Source organism: Nuphar pumila, chromosome 11 (assembly GCF_984573655.1).
Source record: "Nuphar pumila chromosome 11, dmNupPumi1.hap1.1, whole genome shotgun sequence".
NCBI lineage: Eukaryota > Viridiplantae > Streptophyta > Magnoliopsida > Nymphaeales > Nymphaeaceae > Nuphar > Nuphar pumila.
Genome location: NC_143259.1, coordinates 12520744 through 12538398, shown reverse-complemented (window position 1 = coordinate 12538398; position 17655 = coordinate 12520744). Strand labels below are relative to the sequence as shown.

Here is a 17655-nt window from a genome sequence, read left to right as displayed (position 1 = left end):
ATTTTTTATAAGAAAAATTCTTCTACTGGGGCATTTTTTCTATAAAAATCATATTTTAAAAAATGCTCCAGTACAAAAAAAAAAAACACAAAAAAGGAAAATCCAGTGAAAAACGAGTGAGAAACGAAATTGATGTGTGAGAAAAGTGAGTGAGAAGCGCATTTCCCACAATTGGGAAATGAGTTCCCCCATGCTTCCCCGGGGGATGCTTCAGAAGCACACTTCTTCAGGTAGAAAAGGCACTTCTAATAACTATGGCCGGATCAGTCTATCTTGAGCCTAGGGCGTGTTTTCCGAGTCCTAGCGCAACCCAAGCTCGCTTAAGATTGACCTGTTGATAGTCCACATGCCGCTTAATTGGTTTGTGACCCGTTGACCGACTGATCATTTCGGTCAAACTCACAAAAAGGGCAGGTATAGCTCACAGGCTGCCCATGACTCGGACTGGCTTGTGCTGGATTTTTAACCCCAGCTTGGTCAAAAGATAACCTAGGCCAACCCGACCAGCTGCTCAGTCAACATCATCACCAAGTTGTAGGGCAAATGATTCGGGTTCGCTTGAATCGTCAATCATAATCCAATAACTTATCATAGAATATGGATCTTGAAATAAGATTTGAATGCATATTTGGCTCCGGTCTTGTTTAGCTTGACTTTCTTGGTCAGGTTTGCTTCTACACTTTTATTTTCTAGTTTTTTTTTTCAGGATTTATTAGTGCCACAAGTATGTCTGGTAAACGAGCCGATCCCATCGCATTCAGGCTCGGTTCATTTATCATTTAACTTGGCTCAACCTTGGCTCATGTTAGTAACTAGCTGAGCTGAGCCACAAGTTGGCTCATTAAAAAAAAAACGTATATTTTCATTTTTTTCAAGATTTATTAGTGCCACAATTATGGCTGGTACGATCTCATCTTGTTTAGGCTCAGCTCGTTTATCATTTAACTGAGTTCGGCCTTGGCCAAGGGCGTAACTAGGATTCATGTGAGGGGAGTGCATAGTGATGTACATGGTGCCGTGTTTGACAAAAAATAATTCATAATTTCATCTACAACAAGATGGAATGTAAACATGAGTGACAAGATAGGATCTTTAATTTAAATAAATAAATTGGTGTGATAGTTTGGGGTTCGGGGCAGTGCCCTCAATTTTTTTTTTGAGATAAAATAAAAAATGGCTACAATTATTAATAAAAATCTATTTTATTTGGACAAATCAAACTATTTGCTGCAGTCAGGGCTGGGCTACAAAAATGGATAAAAATCTATTTAATATGGAATCAAGGCTGGGTTAGGACTGGGCTTTTAATTTTTTTTTTAACTGGGCCGGGAGGCAGGACTGGGTTCAGAGTTGAATTCAAATTTGAATGAAAATGGGTGATACCAAATCAGATACATATTTAGCTATAACTGTATTCTGAAATCCATCGGGTTGGTACTGAATTTAAACTCAGATTCGGATTGGGATGTAAAACCTTAAACCAAATCTAGATCCAATCGCTAATTAGATATAGATACTCTTTTCTTTATTGGGTTTGACTCAGTGAATTTGGATATCCAACCCCAATCTAAACCGTTGACCATATTGAGTATGTCAACGAGTTTGGTTTAATCTGACATCAGACCCAAATCCGCATTGATTAGTCAGAGACGGTAGCTAAATTTGGATTGGATTAATAACTGGATCGAACTCGATATTGAGTTTTAAATCCAAATTCGAGTCTGAATCAAACTAAACTCGGAATCCAATTATGTTTAAATATCGGATTTTAAGAGAGTCAGGTTTTTATTTAGTTTTACCCGATTCCATCCGATACTGAATCCGATTAGGCTGGAGTCGGTAATCCCTAAACCCGACCCACTTACATCCCTAGTTGACATCATTAAATCCCCATCCATATTTGGAAAAGGGTGTGAACTGGCGTGGGGCAGGCTGACATCGGGTCCAAGCTGGGTCCATTAGTACCAGGCCGGGCTGGACCCTCATGCGGGTCTGGGAGGAAACATGCCGGGGCCCATGGGCCCCACCACGGCCCATTGAGAGGCCGCAACAAATGAATAAAATCCGCTCCGAATGGTATCAGCGTAATATTTTAATAATAGAAGGGGTGTTCAGGCAGGAGGTCCGCATTCCGAAGCCTGCGCCAAATTATTTAAACGCATCACTCTGTTCCCTCCTGGACGAGACGAGCTGAGAGGAAAGCACTCTGCGCAGAGAGAGAGAGAGAGAGAGAGAGAGAGAGAGAGAGAGTCACATGCATCGTGATGGATGCATCATGTGATCCTTCTGTGCCTATTTGCTAACACAACACACTCTCTCTCGTTGCGGCCCCCCGTTTCTGTGCTTATTATATCATTTCCATCTCCCTCTCTGTACGTAACGAATCCTTCTTGCCCCCCCTAACCTCCTTAGGGTTTTGATCGCGGCTTTGAGCTGTCAGCAGAGTCGGTTGGAAGAGGAGCTCTCGCTGTCGCAGTGACGAAGCGCCGTCTTCGGTGGGACACTTCTTATTTCCGGCGATCGCTGCTGTCTCGGCGGGTCTCTGTGAGCGACTCGGGATTCTGGACGCTTCTGAGCTTGATCTGGCGGTGATCCAAGTCGAATCCTGCTCTCTCTGTGCTCGGAATGGGGTCGAAAGGCAGATTTTCTGATGTTTGATCTCTCGAGGAGCTGGCGGCAGAGTCCCGGCTGAGATTTTTTACTGCAGAGCCGTGGGAGAATGGTTGATTTCGTGTCTTGATCGTCTTTGACGGGGAGATCGTTTATGAAACACTTGAAGATTGGGTTCCTGTTCGGTACGAAGTGATTCCTTGCTTGAATGTTGCCTTTGTGTTGTAGGGACGCAGAAATAAAAAAAATCTTTTGGGTTTTTCTTTCTTAGATGAACGTATCTTGTGACGGAAGTTTCTGCATTGGGGTTTTCTTAGCCCGCTGAGGACGTCTGAGAAGAGCTTCTCTGATGGACCTGTGTACTTTGTACTGGAATGCAGATGAGCGATAAGTGCCCCATGCGACCAAAGTATCCATAAAAACGTACTGCATGCGAAACAGGGAAAAAAACTTCAGAGAGGGCTAGCTTTTCTTCTCTCTTTCTTCCATCTGAAACACATTTCTTGCAGCCGATTGCAAGGGATCGGTTTCTTCATGAGAATTTATTGAGTCATCGCCGGAAAAGGGGCGACGGTGATGTTATCGAAGAGAAACTTTGATTGTTGAGCTGCATGCTGTTTTCTGCTTTCGTGCATTGTTGAAGGATGAGGTAGAAAAAAACATTTTCTTGCTTTTGGGCGATCAGAGCTATTCAACCTTAGCCTTTAAGGTTTGAACTTTGGTTTGGAGAAAGCTGCTGATATAGCAAGGTTTGGTGGCGCATATTCGGCCGCGGCGTTGGGGCCTAAGCTTCCGATATGGGGTGCTTACAGTCTAAAACTAGCAATGTCCAAAGTCCAGATGAGGCGTCGGTGGAAATGGAAAAACCTGATCAAGGTAACGCTTTCTCTCATTTATAGAAGATACTTCTGTGAGAATGTGGTGCATGGTCTTTCTTCTTTTGGAGCCTTTGATTTTTCTTTCTTTCTGTTTTTCGTGTATATATATGTATTTCATTGTTCTTAGCTAACGGAGACGATGTTGAACAAGATCGAGTCCCCGTCTACAAGGAGTTTGGCCTGACGGAGCTTCGCAATGCGACGGGCGGGTTCAGCAGCGAGTTTATTGTGTCTGAGAGTGGAGAGAAGGCCCCGAATGTAGTTTATAAAGGGAAGTTGGAGAACAATCGGTGGGTTGCTGTCAAGCGCTTTTCTAAGCAATCGTGGCCTGATCCTCAACAATTTGCGGTACGCAAACAGTAGATTTTCGGTCTTGTTTTTTCTTTTCTCATTCGTAGTGCAGGAATATTTTCTCAATGTTGATAATTATTGATGCTGCTTACCTAAAGCTATGATCTTCTCTCTTCTTTGGGTTTCGTTGGAGTTGCAGACGGAAGCTGCGGGCGTCGGAAAGCTAAGGCATAAACGATTAGTGAATCTAATTGGGTGCTGCGCTGAGGGAGACGAACGGCTCTTGGTTGCGGAATATATGCCTAATGATACGCTATCCAAGCACCTTTTTCACTGTACGCGTTTCAGTATTGTAGTGCTTCCTTTTTTCTGTTAATAAATTTTAACATACAGACTTGTCCTCGTCAAGCTACTTAGCGCACGGCAGTGATGTTAGATACTCTAAATAGGAAAATGAGTTGGATTGTTGGACTGGTCTAATAAGTCGTCAAAAAAAAGAAAGACCGAGAGTATCACGTTACTCTCTCCTCCCATGTGCATATTTCTGTGTGATTAATGTGGTAAATAAATGTCTTCTTGGTGTTCACTTGACCCTTTTTTTCTTAATCGCGTTCTGACGGGAGCCTAACTTTGTTGGGTTCTTTGATTTTGAGATCACTTGCAAAACCAGCAAATAATCAAAGATTCATTGCCAAGCGTTTCAAAATTTTGATGCATACTCTCGAAATGGTGTTGATCTTGACGTTTGCCTGATATCCAGTTTTTGCTTGACTGATTTGTTGTATTACATAAATTGGTATTGGGAGATTTTTGTAATTTAATTCACTGTACAGTTGAACACCATGTATTCTCAAATAACGGGGAGAAGAATTTTCTGAATTTTGCTCTGAAACATCAAACCACAGTTACATGCTCCAATCCAGAGTTATTCTGTCACGAGTCTCACAACATTGGAAGAGTGATACATGTGAAATGAGTACTGAATCAGTGAGGCATTGGAGGTCAGATATTTGGGAAATGTTCAATGGCGTCCTGGAAATCAGTGTATTAATATGGAGAAACATGATTTATGTTGATTTATTTGTATTTTTAATAAATGTTAACATCATTGAGCTGATGTTTTGCGTTTTTTTTTTTACTTCATCAAACTTGTGGGGTGTTTGATGAACATAAACATATCCTGCTCGCAACACTTGGATTCATGTTCATTCTGAAGATGCTGCAGAGTTACTGTGAAGCTTCAAATGTCAACATGGGGAATTTCTCCAATTTCTTGAAGCTCAGACAATGACTGTGTTAACTTTAAGAATCTATTAATCTATGCCTATAATGTTTCCAGAGAAACTTTAGGACCTCATCTCAGGCATGACATATAGGTAGTTTGGTGTGTTTCTACTTGCAGAAGAAAGAAAATAATACCTACATCACCAAGCTCATGTCTGAAACAAGTTAACATGGAGGAATCACTCCAAATCTACAATTTTCAGTCATGATAGAACCATCACATGGTTGGGTCCTATTTTCTGGAATGACTTTGTCACATAATCTTAAAATGTAGAAACATGATTTCCTCAAGTCCTCTTTCTTTGTACTTAGGTTTTGAAGGACTTGCATGTGAAATTATCTGTCTTATAAACGTTTCGTTAATGCTGTTATTTCCTAGATCTCTCAAATGTCTGTCATGTGCTTGCAAAGTGAAATGTACTAAATTACTAATATTTTTTAAATCTCGGTAAATTTGTCATGTAATTTTTTAATGGCCCATAGTATGACGTTTGGCCAGTGTCCAGTTTATGTATTTACTCTGCAGCATTTATTCTTCCTTTTTGAAGCGATTACCGGTCTCTTCCCCTTCCGTTTTACCAATAAATGGGAATTCACCTTTGCCCCTCCTTGTCCATTTGTTTGTGCTTGTGTTGTTTTCAGTTATGTTTTAGTAGCATAATTTGCATGTGGGGGAATGTGCATTTCCATGCTAAAATATGTGGCATTTGGGCATTTTGTCATCCACCTCTGAGTACAAACATGGAAAAGCTTCAGCGAAAAAGTGGGCTTGCATAGATGCTATTTCTGCAATGCAGGCATGTATTGTCTGACTTCTCCATAAGGAAATAAACTCACAGCAAATATTCATGTACCACATGCAACAAACTGCCTTTAAGCTGTGTGAAATTTGGCTTTGTTGTCACAGCAGTACTGATGTTTATGGTGACATGTATTGCTTTTTGAAGGTTGTTATCTTTTGGGGACAAACTAAAATGCTGCTAATAAAAAAATTATTGTTAATGTAAATGTTTTTTATTGTGATTTTATGCTTTGTCATAGGGGACAAGAAGCCGATGCCATGGGAGATGCGCTTGAGGGTTGCATATTATATTGCTCAGGCACTAGATTACTGTAACACTGAAAATAGAAGAATTTATCACGATTTGAATGCCTATAGAGTTCTTTTTGATGAGGTATACTGATATATCATTGTCAGTTTTTTTAAAAATATCTATTCCTTGATGTCCGACCATGTGTTTTTAAATTCTTTAATGCATGTTTTTGCTTCACACGATGGCCACATATCTTTTATTGATTGTAGCCCATTGTTCCAGAAAAATGACATTGTATCAATGGAGGTTTAAAACTTTTTGCTTGTCCAGTTCTGTTTTGTGACTTGCAGATTTGTTTGTGGAATTTTATGCCCCTACTGGGTATTTTGATATGACTAGTCCACTATCAGAAATTTCTTGGGGTTAAACTGGATGATAAATTGTTTTTCTAAATTCATCAGTCTGTGACTTCATACCTTAGTTCTTATAGGGTGGAGCCTGGGCGGTGAGCCCCTAAAAAGTCCTAGGCGGTACCCAAAATAAAAAAAAATTAAAAAGCTATAAAAAACATAATAAGAAACATGTATACAACATAAAATCAATCGATAATAAGCAATAGACAAATAATATGTCATTGAACACTGTAAAACAATTATATTACATAACCTTAACCTTGTCAAACAAATTAAGAATAAATTAACAATTGAATAAACAAACCATACAACTAACAATGTGAATGAACAATACACAAAAAATAAAATCATGTATACAAAAAAATTAACAACAATAAACATAATACAAACAATCGACAGATAATATGTCTTCTTCAATTTCTTCTCAACAATAGACATAATGCAAACAATAAACAAATAACACGTCTTCTCCTCCTCCTCGAAGAAGAAAACAAATGATGTATTCGAAAACAAAATCTTAACAAAAAAAAACTTGAAAAAAGCCTAAGCTTTAAAAAAAAGCCTAGGCATTGACAGTCTAGGCTGCAAAATAGGGCCATACCGCCCAGACCTGGTCGCTTAGGTGGTGGGGCCGCGCCTAGGTCGCCTAGGTGCTGCCTTTGACAACTAAGCTTTCATACTCATCAACAATTCTATCAATGCTTATTCCTTGCTTTGAGATATTCTAGAATTATTTGATTTCAAAATTTTGTAGGATAGCCTCAACAAGATTTTTCTTTTTGTTGGGATATTTTGATTCCTCAACCAAGAACCATCCTCGACTTGCCCCTGGGCTATCCGTAGGCAAAGTAATGACCCCTTGCCCATATTGACCAAGAGATGCACATTTTCACATAGCCCTCTGTTTTTCTTGCATTGCGAGCTTAGGCAGATTCTTTGAAATTTGATGTTGTAGGTCATAGACTATTGATGACCACTTTTACTCTGAGCATCATTTGAAGTCACTACGAAACATAATCGAGGCTTTGTTTTTTTGCCCATTTTCTCCTAGTTCAGCCATTTATCTGTTCACTCGTTCACAGGATGGTGATCCCCGTTTGTCAAGCTTTGGTCTTATGAAGAACAGCAGAGATGGGAAAAGCTACAGTACTAACTTGGCGTATACACCACCAGAATTTCTGCGGACGGGTAGATTTTTTCTCATTGCTTTTGGCACTTTGCTGCCTATTCAAAATTACTGAATCCTGTTTATCATGGTATTTTTATGTCTGTGATTCTAGCAAGCAAATTTCATAATATTTGTCTTGTGCATTTTTATCTGGTTAATAGAGTTATTCTTCTATTTACATTTTTTTTGTGATTGATCTATCCTCTAAGCATAACTCCAGGCAAAAGTAATTGCAAGATTGTGGCAATTCCAAAGAAATTCTAGTTGTATAATTTCATGATTTAATTTCCTTGATAACTTGGATGTGTATCTCCAAGAATTTTTCTTTTTAGGTATATATCATGTTGTTTATTGCTCATCTTTCATAGATAAGACAATTATTTCAGCCATTTCAGCAAAATTGATATGGACATTCATTTGTTGCAGGCAGGGTAATCCCAGAAAGTGTGATTTACAGTTATGGAACTGTTCTCCTGGATCTTTTGAGTGGAAAGCATATACCTCCCAGCCATGTATGAGTATCTTTTCTGCAGATCATGTTGCTAGGTGCTAATCAATTTGATCTAGTGTAGTATCTTGGTTCTGTATTCCTTTTTAACCTAAAACAAGTATTTTTACATGGACAAACTTCTTTTTGGTATAAATTATTGTTAAAGAGTTAATAAGCATATTGTGTGAAGAAACATGATTTAGTTGGTCCATCTAGTTGGCTCTTACTCTTTTGTTATTTTTGTTTATATATATATATACCCGAAATACCCATGGTCTTTTCACAGTAATAGGCGTCAGCCCATTAGGGGCTGACCACCTTTTTTATTCTTTTTATTTTTTGTACTTTTTTAGTCCTTTTGCTTTTTTATAATTATCTGCTCTCAACGGTCATAAATATGACAACCCCCAACAACTAAGTGTGTTCTTGCAAGTCCACAAGTGACCTGTGTTGGATTTAATCCATTTCATTACATGGTATCTGAGCTTTGGTGCTCTTGAGGCAACACTCCTATAATATCAAGAGGAGGATCTTGATAATACCAAGCGGAGAATCGTGGGCTTCGTAAAACATCAAAGCGTGGATCATTGCATCGAGAAGCGCACTACCTCTCAATCAATTGTGTATTATCTTTCTTTCTCTCTCTTTTGATTCTCTCTCTCTCCTTTCTTCTCATGGTAAAAAAATGAAAAATAAAAGTGAAGTAATCGTCTCTATTCCCGTGCCTAAATGATACAAGCTATGTGATGTGGGCATCCATAGTAAAACACAAAATATGGGAAAAAGGTCTATGGGGTTTGGTGGATAGTTCTGAAAAGGAGCCTAAACTCATTCTCACCAAAATTGAGAATGGAAAAGAAGTTGCTCTTCAAGAAGAAAAAATGTTTAAAGCCAAATCTGATTATGAAAAGAAATGAAAAGAATGGAGGATGGGTCATTCCAAGATCATTGGATGACTCATCAATAGTGTGGACATTTACAGGTGCTTTAGCCTAGTAAAATTTAATTTCGCTAGTGATGCATGAAAATATCTTAAAGACACGTATTGTCTTAAAGATATTGCTCACGGAATGTTCAAAACAAAGTAAGAATTATGACCCAAGGAGAGATAAGCATTACTGAATATTACAATGCACTCTCTCTCTCTCTTGGGATGAATTGGCTTTTTTTGAGCCAAAATGACATTGTCCCCAAGATGTAGAACTTCGTGAAAACCAAATAAAAATGTTGCATTTTTACCAATTTATTAATGGGCTTAGACCCAAATTTGAAAGGACCAAGTCTCCTCTCCTTCGTAGAGGAGATGTACCAGCCATAGTCGAAACTTTTGAGTTAACTATGGAGGAAAATAGATTGAAGAAACCATCCGGTCTAAAAGAAGAATAATTCATGCTTGATATGTCAAAGCCCGGTAATGGCATTAGGAGTTATAAACCTCTTCACTTTGTGAAAAATGAAAATGGAAGAGACTCTAGTTATGAAAGAAGCGAGAAAAGAAGTGATCATGAATACAAAAAGGACGACAAAATCATATGCTATCATTGTTATGAACCGGAACACATAAAACTTTTTTGTCCCAAAAGAAAGAAAGAAGATCATAGAGATGATAAAAGAGTTGCTTCAATTGAAAGCCATGATGTAGACGACTCCAAGTGTATCGGCTCACTATCTTTGGCTCAACTAATGGAGACACTACAACCATTGCTCAAAGCTCAAACTTCTTTCTTTTCGGAAGCGGCCGTATCCACAAGTGGTGACTCTGGTAAGACTTCTTGGATACTTGACTCTGGTGCTTCTTTTTACATGACTCCAAATGAGTCTATATTATCCGAATGTCAAACTAACTCAAATAATTCTTATGTTTCAACCACCCACAGAACATCTTTGAAAATCAAAAGTTTTGGAGTATTTAAAAAACAACAAACTTTTCATATACCAAATATTAGAGTAGTACCAAAATTGAATTTAAATATTTTATCTGTTTATCAAATTAAGGATCATGGATGCAAAGTCTTATTTTCATCTAATTATTGTTTAATACAGGATCTCCAATTCAGAAAGCTGACTGGGCGATGCCATAGAAGGGAGATCTTTATGTAATGGATAATCTTGAGTTATCAAAATATACTTTTTGTAATTTTGTGGAAAATAAAGATATAGAAGATTGACACAAAAGACTAGGACATCCTAGTGTGTCCAAATTACAATTGTTTTCATTTTTTACAAGTTATAAATAAAAGGATTTTGTGTGTGAAAGATTGCATTATTGGTAAAATGAAATCCTTACCCTCTGGGCTAAGACATTTTATATCTAAAAATCCATTTGAGTTAGTACATTTCGACGTATTGGGACCAGCTCCTGTTGTATCTAAAGGAGGTGTATCTTATTATGTTGTGTTTGTGGATGACTATAATAAACACTTTTGGATATTTTTTCTTAAACAAAATCAGAAGTATTTGATTGTTTTAAAAGGTTTCATTGCTATACAAAGACTCAATTTAAAACTAATATTCAAATCTTTAGAACCGATTCTGAAGAAAAATTTGTATCAAAAGAGTTCGAAAATTACCTTGGTCTACATGAGATTATTCATCAAAAATCTTGCCCATATACTCCTCAACAAAATGGACTAATCGAAAGGAAGCATAGACATCATTGAGACAACTAGAACACTTCTTGTATCAAAAAATGTTCCTAAGAGTTTTTGGACCGAAGCTGCCCTTACGATAGTTTATCTGATAAAAAGAATGCCTTCAAAAAATATTGAAAATGTCTCTCCTATTGAAAAGTTAGGTTAAGAGTATTTAGATGTAAATGTTTTGTCCTTAATAAAAATGACAAATTTTCTCCAAAAGCAACTCCTTGTATTTTCTTAAGCTATGCCGAAAATAAAAAAAGATATAGATGTTATGACATTGAAAAAAACAATTTGTGTTTCACGAAATGTTACTTTTCTTGAAAATGAAAATGGTTTTATTAAAAAAAACCAGTAGAGTTGTGATTATTCATTTCTTTTTTGTCTTGTCAATGAACATGAAATGTGTGAAAATATTCACGATGTGCATGAGAGTGAAAATGAAACCACTCATGATGCAAATGGAAATGTAGATGAAAGTCTTGATAATATTGACCTATCTCATAATAACATACAAACCTATACTCGACGTACCGAAGATCGTCTACCATGTGCTTTAGAAAGATATTCTCAAAATCAAGATATAAATTATTCTAGTATTAGAAAATCCCTAAGAATTTTAAAAGCTCCTAGTAGATTTGTATCTTATGATTTTTTTTTGAACCAAGGTATAGATCATGTCCGGCCATATATTCATATATAGAACCAACATCCTACTATGAAGCTAAAAATCATCAAGAATGGATTAAGGCAATGAATGTTGAATTAGAAGCCTTAAAAAAGGCAAAAACTTGTCATGTATTATAAATAGGCCATTCAAGGCCTTGTATTTTCCAACTCTCTCAAGTGAGCTTTCCTATTCAATAACAAGAATATTTGACCTTTGTGTGGGTGGTGTGGCTTATTCAATAAAGTCTTATACTTGATTGAAGTGTGTTCTTGCAAGTCCATAAGTGACATGTGTTGGATTTAATCCATTTCATTACAATTTTTGCTCTTATTGTTGCTATTATTCTGTTGTCTTCTTTGCATTTTGCATGAACCTGCACAAAATAAATGAGGTGGGACTGTTGTTGAATTACCTCTTCATCCACATATATATATATATATATATATATATATATATATATTCTTTAACATGTATACCTTTTTGTAATAGGTCATGCCCATCAATGGCATTTTGGTCTTTTCCATTTATAATAGGTACTGTCCTCTAGGGAGTTTTTTACACTTTATTTTTATATTTTATTTATTTTTGCATTTTTCTGTTTTGATTAGCGGCTCTATGGTCAAAATGACCATAGAGTTGTTGGGGCTCCGAACGGTCCATAAATATGACCGTTGGAGGGCTCCTAATGACTCTATTTGGAACCCCTCCTCTCACTTGTACTCTATAAATAGGGACCTTTGGTCCCCATTTGTTTTTAATGCTTTTCTCTAAGCATTCTTATCAATAAAAGATATATTTTTGTGTTCTTGTGTTCCTATTTGACTCTTTATAGTCATTATTATTCACTTTGTGTTTGTGTAGTGCCTTTGTGCTCTTGTGTTGTGTCTTAGTAGGACTTATGTATGTTCTTGCATACTTTGTTTTTGTAATTCCGCATACTTGATTATAGTATAGTATGCCTTCTTTTCTTAAAAGGGTTGCCTTTCACACGTTGTCATGTTTCTTTGGCTTTATGTCTTCTGAATCAATACCTTCACTCGTTTGACACCCTTGGCTTCCCTTCTATGCTGTTTTTGTGGAAGATCATCTTGGTCTTGTGGATTACTGGGAGCCAGTTAGGCTCTGTTTGGGAGCTGGAGATGGGGGTTTAATAAACGCTACCTACCACATTTAGCCTCGTTGATGTTTGGAAGCCAGATTTTGGGAGATGGGAAGAGTGATGGGAGTGGAGATGGGCTTTTTTTCAACTACATCCTCACAAGCATGTAGTTGACAACTCCACTCTCATCACCAACCTCTTCTCCACTCCCATCACCCCTCTCATCTCCTCTCCAACACCAGCTCCCAAACAGAGCCTTAATCAAGTTCCCTATTTTGTATATTCCAAGTAAATCATGTTGAGAAAGAACACTCTTTTTTTGCTTTGTGGACATTTGGTGTTCATTAGATCCAGCATTCCAATCAATTTCTATTATTTTGCAGGCATTGGATTTAATACGCGGTAAGAATGTGTTAGTGTTGATGGATTCATCATTAGAGGGACAGTATGCTAATGAAGATGCCACCAAGCTGGTTGGACTGGCTTCAAAATGTCTTCAGTATGAAACTAGAGAGCGACCAAACAATAAGTTCCTTCTTACATCCCTTGCACCTCTTCAAAGACAAGCGGATGTATGGAAATAGTCAAGTTTGTTGGTTGGAGTTTCTGTTTTGTACATATTATTGTGCATAATTTGAGTGCTTTTGCCTTTTCCCTCTGAGTAGGTGGCATCACAGGTTCTTATGGGCCTTGCAAAATCGATACCAGTGCTGCCAACCTTCCTTTCTCCTCTTGGACAGGCTTGTGCAAAAATGGATCTTACAGCTGTACATGATATCTTGCTTAAAATCGGTTATAAGGATGATGAAGGAGCAGAAAATGAGGTACTATTGCTATATCTTTTCCATTAGTGCTTTGTGTGTGCGTGTTGATTCTGAAGGATTATAATGATGAGCACTTTGTAATCTGGTTTGTTAAGCCAACTTATACCTAGTCCTAGACCCCTACTTCTGCTCCTCTTTTAGGCTTGACCGGAGTCATCTCAAACTTGATGAATTGGAGTTGCTGGCCCATTTCAAGATTTCCTGCATGGACTTGTTTTAAATATTGGTTAGCAGTGGAGTTGTCTAAGAATGTTTGAGTGATATTCTTCCAGGATTTTACCATTGGTAGGATTTTCTTCGTCTTGATTGAGTCATAGGTTTTCAGAACTTTAACCAGGAAACTTGATGGGGATAGGCCACGCAGGCTAGGATAGAATTGATGCTGCTATGTAAGCCTATTTTTTTCTCTAATATACCCAAGTCAACTTGATTGTTGCTGGACTAAACACTCATCCGCCCTATCTGGAAATTACTTTTCATTTATGGTTGTGGTGATTCAAATACAAATAAGGTTTGTGTAAATGGTGCCCCTGAAATGTTACTTTTGATGTTTTGATTGCTTGATTTATCTAGAAAATCAAGCTAAAGCTTGTGAATTGGTTTGTACTGCAACTTAGCCTATTTTGCTAGATAGGCAGGTGCATCCCAATATTTACTTGACTGTCAATTTTTTCTGGATAAATCAAAATTTTGTGATGGTAATAGCTATCATTTCAAGAATGGACTCAGCAAGTTCAAGAGATGTTAAATACAAAGAAGTTTGGAGACATTGCTTTCAGAGATAAGGATTTCAAGACTGCCATTGATTGTTACTCTAAGGTGTGTTCTCTTTACCCCTTCATATTTGTTTAAATTAGGGTTTCTAGCTTTCTTCAAAGTAGTCTGTACACACAAACACCAAGCTTATTGCATAATCACAAATTACCACTGTCAAAACCAATGTTGCCACGATGGGAACCGATGCTTTCCAAAATCCATGCATATATATATATATATATATATATATAGTGTTTTGTGTGTGTGGAGCAAAGGTGCAAATATTGAGAATATGCATGAAAATTATTATAAGTTTACATTCTTGACTTTTTACTGACATTATGATAACTAAGAAGAACTAATAAATTTATTTTTTTATAAAATACATGATTACATTGATTATAACTATAAAACTACTACAGAGTTGGTTTTATTTTATATAAACAAGTGCACGATCAACTTAATTTTAATAAAATATTAAATATCATAAATAAAGTCTTTAAATGCAACACATGTTTAGATAGAATTAGTAAATAAAAAAATAATGCATTATGCTAAAATTTGAAATTTCTTAATTTCATTGAACATTATGCCCTTCTTATTGTTAGAAATATATAAAAAATTCAGTTTTTAAAATAAATAATTACAATTCTGAATAACATATTATTTCAACTTTTTATTGAAAAATTCTTATTTAAAGGAAACATGCAAAAAACATATAGAAAACATGTTTCCTAAATAAAGAAAACAAGTTCCCCCCGTAAAGTAAGTAGGCTTTCCATGTGATGTAAATGGGTTTCTCATGCATTTTGAAAAGTTTCCCACAAATTGTTGGAATGCTGGGTTTCCAGTTTCGGAAATGGTTTCTCAGGAGAGTTACCCACATGTAAGTAGAGTTTTCCTGTAACCTTGGTCAAAACTCTAAGTCCATTAAGAACACAAATGCACTCAACTAATTACAAAATAAATGACCAAGATCAAGAAAAGATGTAGGTGAAGTTAGGGAAGTTAGGGAGATGGCATTATAGGCTTGACAGCTTTGTCTCTATTAGAAGGGGTCATATCTGCATGGTGAAGACTTGCAAGTGAAGACTTCAAAGCAACCATGTCACACAAGATAAAACTGACACAGCTAACTCCTTGGCTTATTTCAAACATGGCAATGCTTTGCAGCTTTTCCTATTGATGTCTGCTCCATCTCCTACCTTATTCGTGCGTCGGTCATTGTCGTACTTGATGAACGGGCAGCTGGAGTCGGCCTTACGAGATGCCATGCAAGCACAGGTCTGCCAGCAAGAATGGCCAACAGCCTTCTACATGCAGGCACTTGCGCTGTCCAAGCTGGGGATGGAAGTTGATGCCCAGGACATGCTTAATGATGGGGCTGCCCTTGAAGTGAAGAAGCAGAACTGCTGGCGCAGTTAATCAGCCCATTTCCAGTAGATGAGTGCCCCCTTTGCCTGTTCCCGGCACTCGGGGGGTTTGGAAGAAAATGCATGATTCTGACTGAGGGGATGTTTGGCTGGTAGATGGTAATAGCAAAATTTTCCCTGGCGATGACTTAACTACAAAGATGTGGCGGGTCCATCCTTTGGCTTGAAACATGGGAAGTGTACAAATTCAACTATTTAATATCAATAACCTACAACTACTACAAGGATCTCTCTCTCTCTCTCTCTCTCTCTCTCCAGGACAGGTTAAGTGTGGACGTTTGCCAACTTGGTTGCTCTCGAGGGGTTGTGGCTAGGGGTGGACGTGCTGAGTCTTGGTTAGGGTTCACGAGAGCCTCTAACAGGGTTGATGAATAACAAAATAATCAGTACTGGGCCATCTCCAACCCACTAAGCTATGGCTTGGGGCCAAGCATTGTCCATCATTTAGGCCAGGCAGTTCCTGCCCCCCATCCTTTTCTTCCCAAATTCCCATACAGTATCATCAATCAATCTCTAAACAAGACTTGGATTTGGGCTCTGTTTGGGAGCCGGTGTCTGGTATCTGGAGACTAGATGAGAGGGGTGATGGGAGTAGAAAAAAAATGGGGGATGGACCTGGAGTTCTGATTACATCATTGGGAGGATGCAGTTGAAAATGGCCCATCTTCATCCGATGGGTTTCATCATTTGACATAGGATGGGTTTCATCTTACATTCGATCCTAGCTGTCCAATCAATGGCTAGTATTGGTTTACATTTTTCACCTGGATGTGGACTGATCCTGGCTGTCTAGATGCTTCTGCTGGACAATCAAAGGTTGTGATCCTTTTTTTCGTCTTCAGCTCCCTTTTCCACTCTTTACACCATTTGAATCTGCCTAACCCTAATCCATCCGCCTCAGATTTGGTAATCTTAGTTGGAGCCTATTGGATAAAACGGGTCAGGTTTGGCCTATTGAGTTTTCAAACCCCAACATGTTAAAACCTAAACATATTCAAGTAGAGGATCCTATCCGGTTGAGCCGTGAACCCAGCCTCAAATGCTACACACGATCAGGCTGAGTCTGGTGAGCCTATATATGCCTCCGGGCCATTCATATGGATGTGGACGAGTAAGACCCAGTTTGGGTAAAGTAGGAGTTGCTAAATCCTTCATAATCGAATCAATTCAGAGTCTGGCTTCTATTTGGATGGAGAAAGCTGGTCTGATATGCCGTCTAAATGTAATCCGATTCAGTTTTTAGCTTGTTTGAATTTGGAGTTGAAAGCTCTAAACAGAATCTGGATCTGATTATTAGTTGGTCGTACGAATCCAAACAAACAGTTTCGGACTCGATCGGATGTCCGACCCAAATCCAGACCGTAGACATCTCTAGCTCGCCGTTGACAACCAAAACGCGGGACCCGCCAAACCAAACCGACGTGTCACGTCCTGATTGGAGAATGATGACAGGGCACCATCGAAGCTGGTCATCAGCCACGTCAGCGACAGCGACAGCGACGACTATTGTTTGCTTATAAAAATCTCATACTAAATGACTAAACTGATTTAGAAAGTTGCTCGTCAGACGGTGAGGATATTTGTGTCATTTTCTCAGACAAAGGATAGTTTGGTGACCCATGACCATGAGTGGCAGTGCATACTAATTGATACTACTATTCCAAGATGGCTCCCATCGTTGACATGACCTCTCTTCACAGGAAGACTATAACAACAGAACACCCTTGAAAGGCCATAGTTGTTATATCCTGGAGCTTCAGTTGGCTCTCTTTCTCTCTTTCTTGTGTGAGTTTTCTTTGGGTGTTCTTCTCATTCTTTCTTTGCCTTTCTTTGCCTTTCTTTGTGCATATTCAGGTTCTTTCACTCATATGTAACACTGTATGCCAGGAACTTGATTTGTTTTTTCCTTTTTTTCTTTCTGTTTGTTGGGTTTTTTCTGATTCAGTGATAGCTATTGCTTTGATATGATTTATCTCTGCAGTCCTTTAGTTCGGTGAGGTATTCTTTTGAGTGGCTTCTGATGGGTGTTTTGATTATGGCTTCTGTATACAGTCCTGAGTTGGGTTCAT

At 38.0% G+C, this 17655-nt stretch overlaps 1 protein-coding gene across 1 annotated transcript; it reads left to right on the top strand.

Annotated features, from left to right (window-relative positions):
* The first annotated feature begins 2480 nt into the window (after positions 1–2480).
* Positions 2481–15580, top strand: BSK2 (BR-signaling kinase 2). Its single transcript, XM_089980847.1, has 11 exons — positions 2481–2795; positions 2882–3486; positions 3616–3836; positions 3979–4114; positions 6105–6238; positions 7593–7698; positions 8105–8190; positions 12957–13145; positions 13239–13397; positions 14103–14216; positions 15327–15580. Exons 2-11 carry the CDS (start codon positions 3408–3410, stop codon positions 15576–15578), a joined length of 1476 nt encoding a protein of 491 aa, XP_089836973.1. The 5' UTR covers positions 2481–2795; positions 2882–3407; the 3' UTR covers positions 15579–15580.
* The last annotated feature ends 2075 nt before the right edge of the window (positions 15581–17655 follow it).

Bases quoted from the DNA above. Each gene is read 5' to 3' on its own strand.
- BSK2 (XM_089980847.1), top strand. From the start codon at position 3,408: ATGGGGTGCTTACAGTCTAAAACTAGCAATGTCCAAAGTCCAGATGAG. The intron at 6,239-7,592 runs GTATACTGATAT...ACTCGTTCACAG, and splicing joins ATAGAGTTCTTTTTGATGAG to GATGGTGATCCCCGTTTGTC. The intron at 13,146-13,238 runs GTATGGAAATAG...CCCTCTGAGTAG, and splicing joins CTCTTCAAAGACAAGCGGAT to GTGGCATCACAGGTTCTTAT.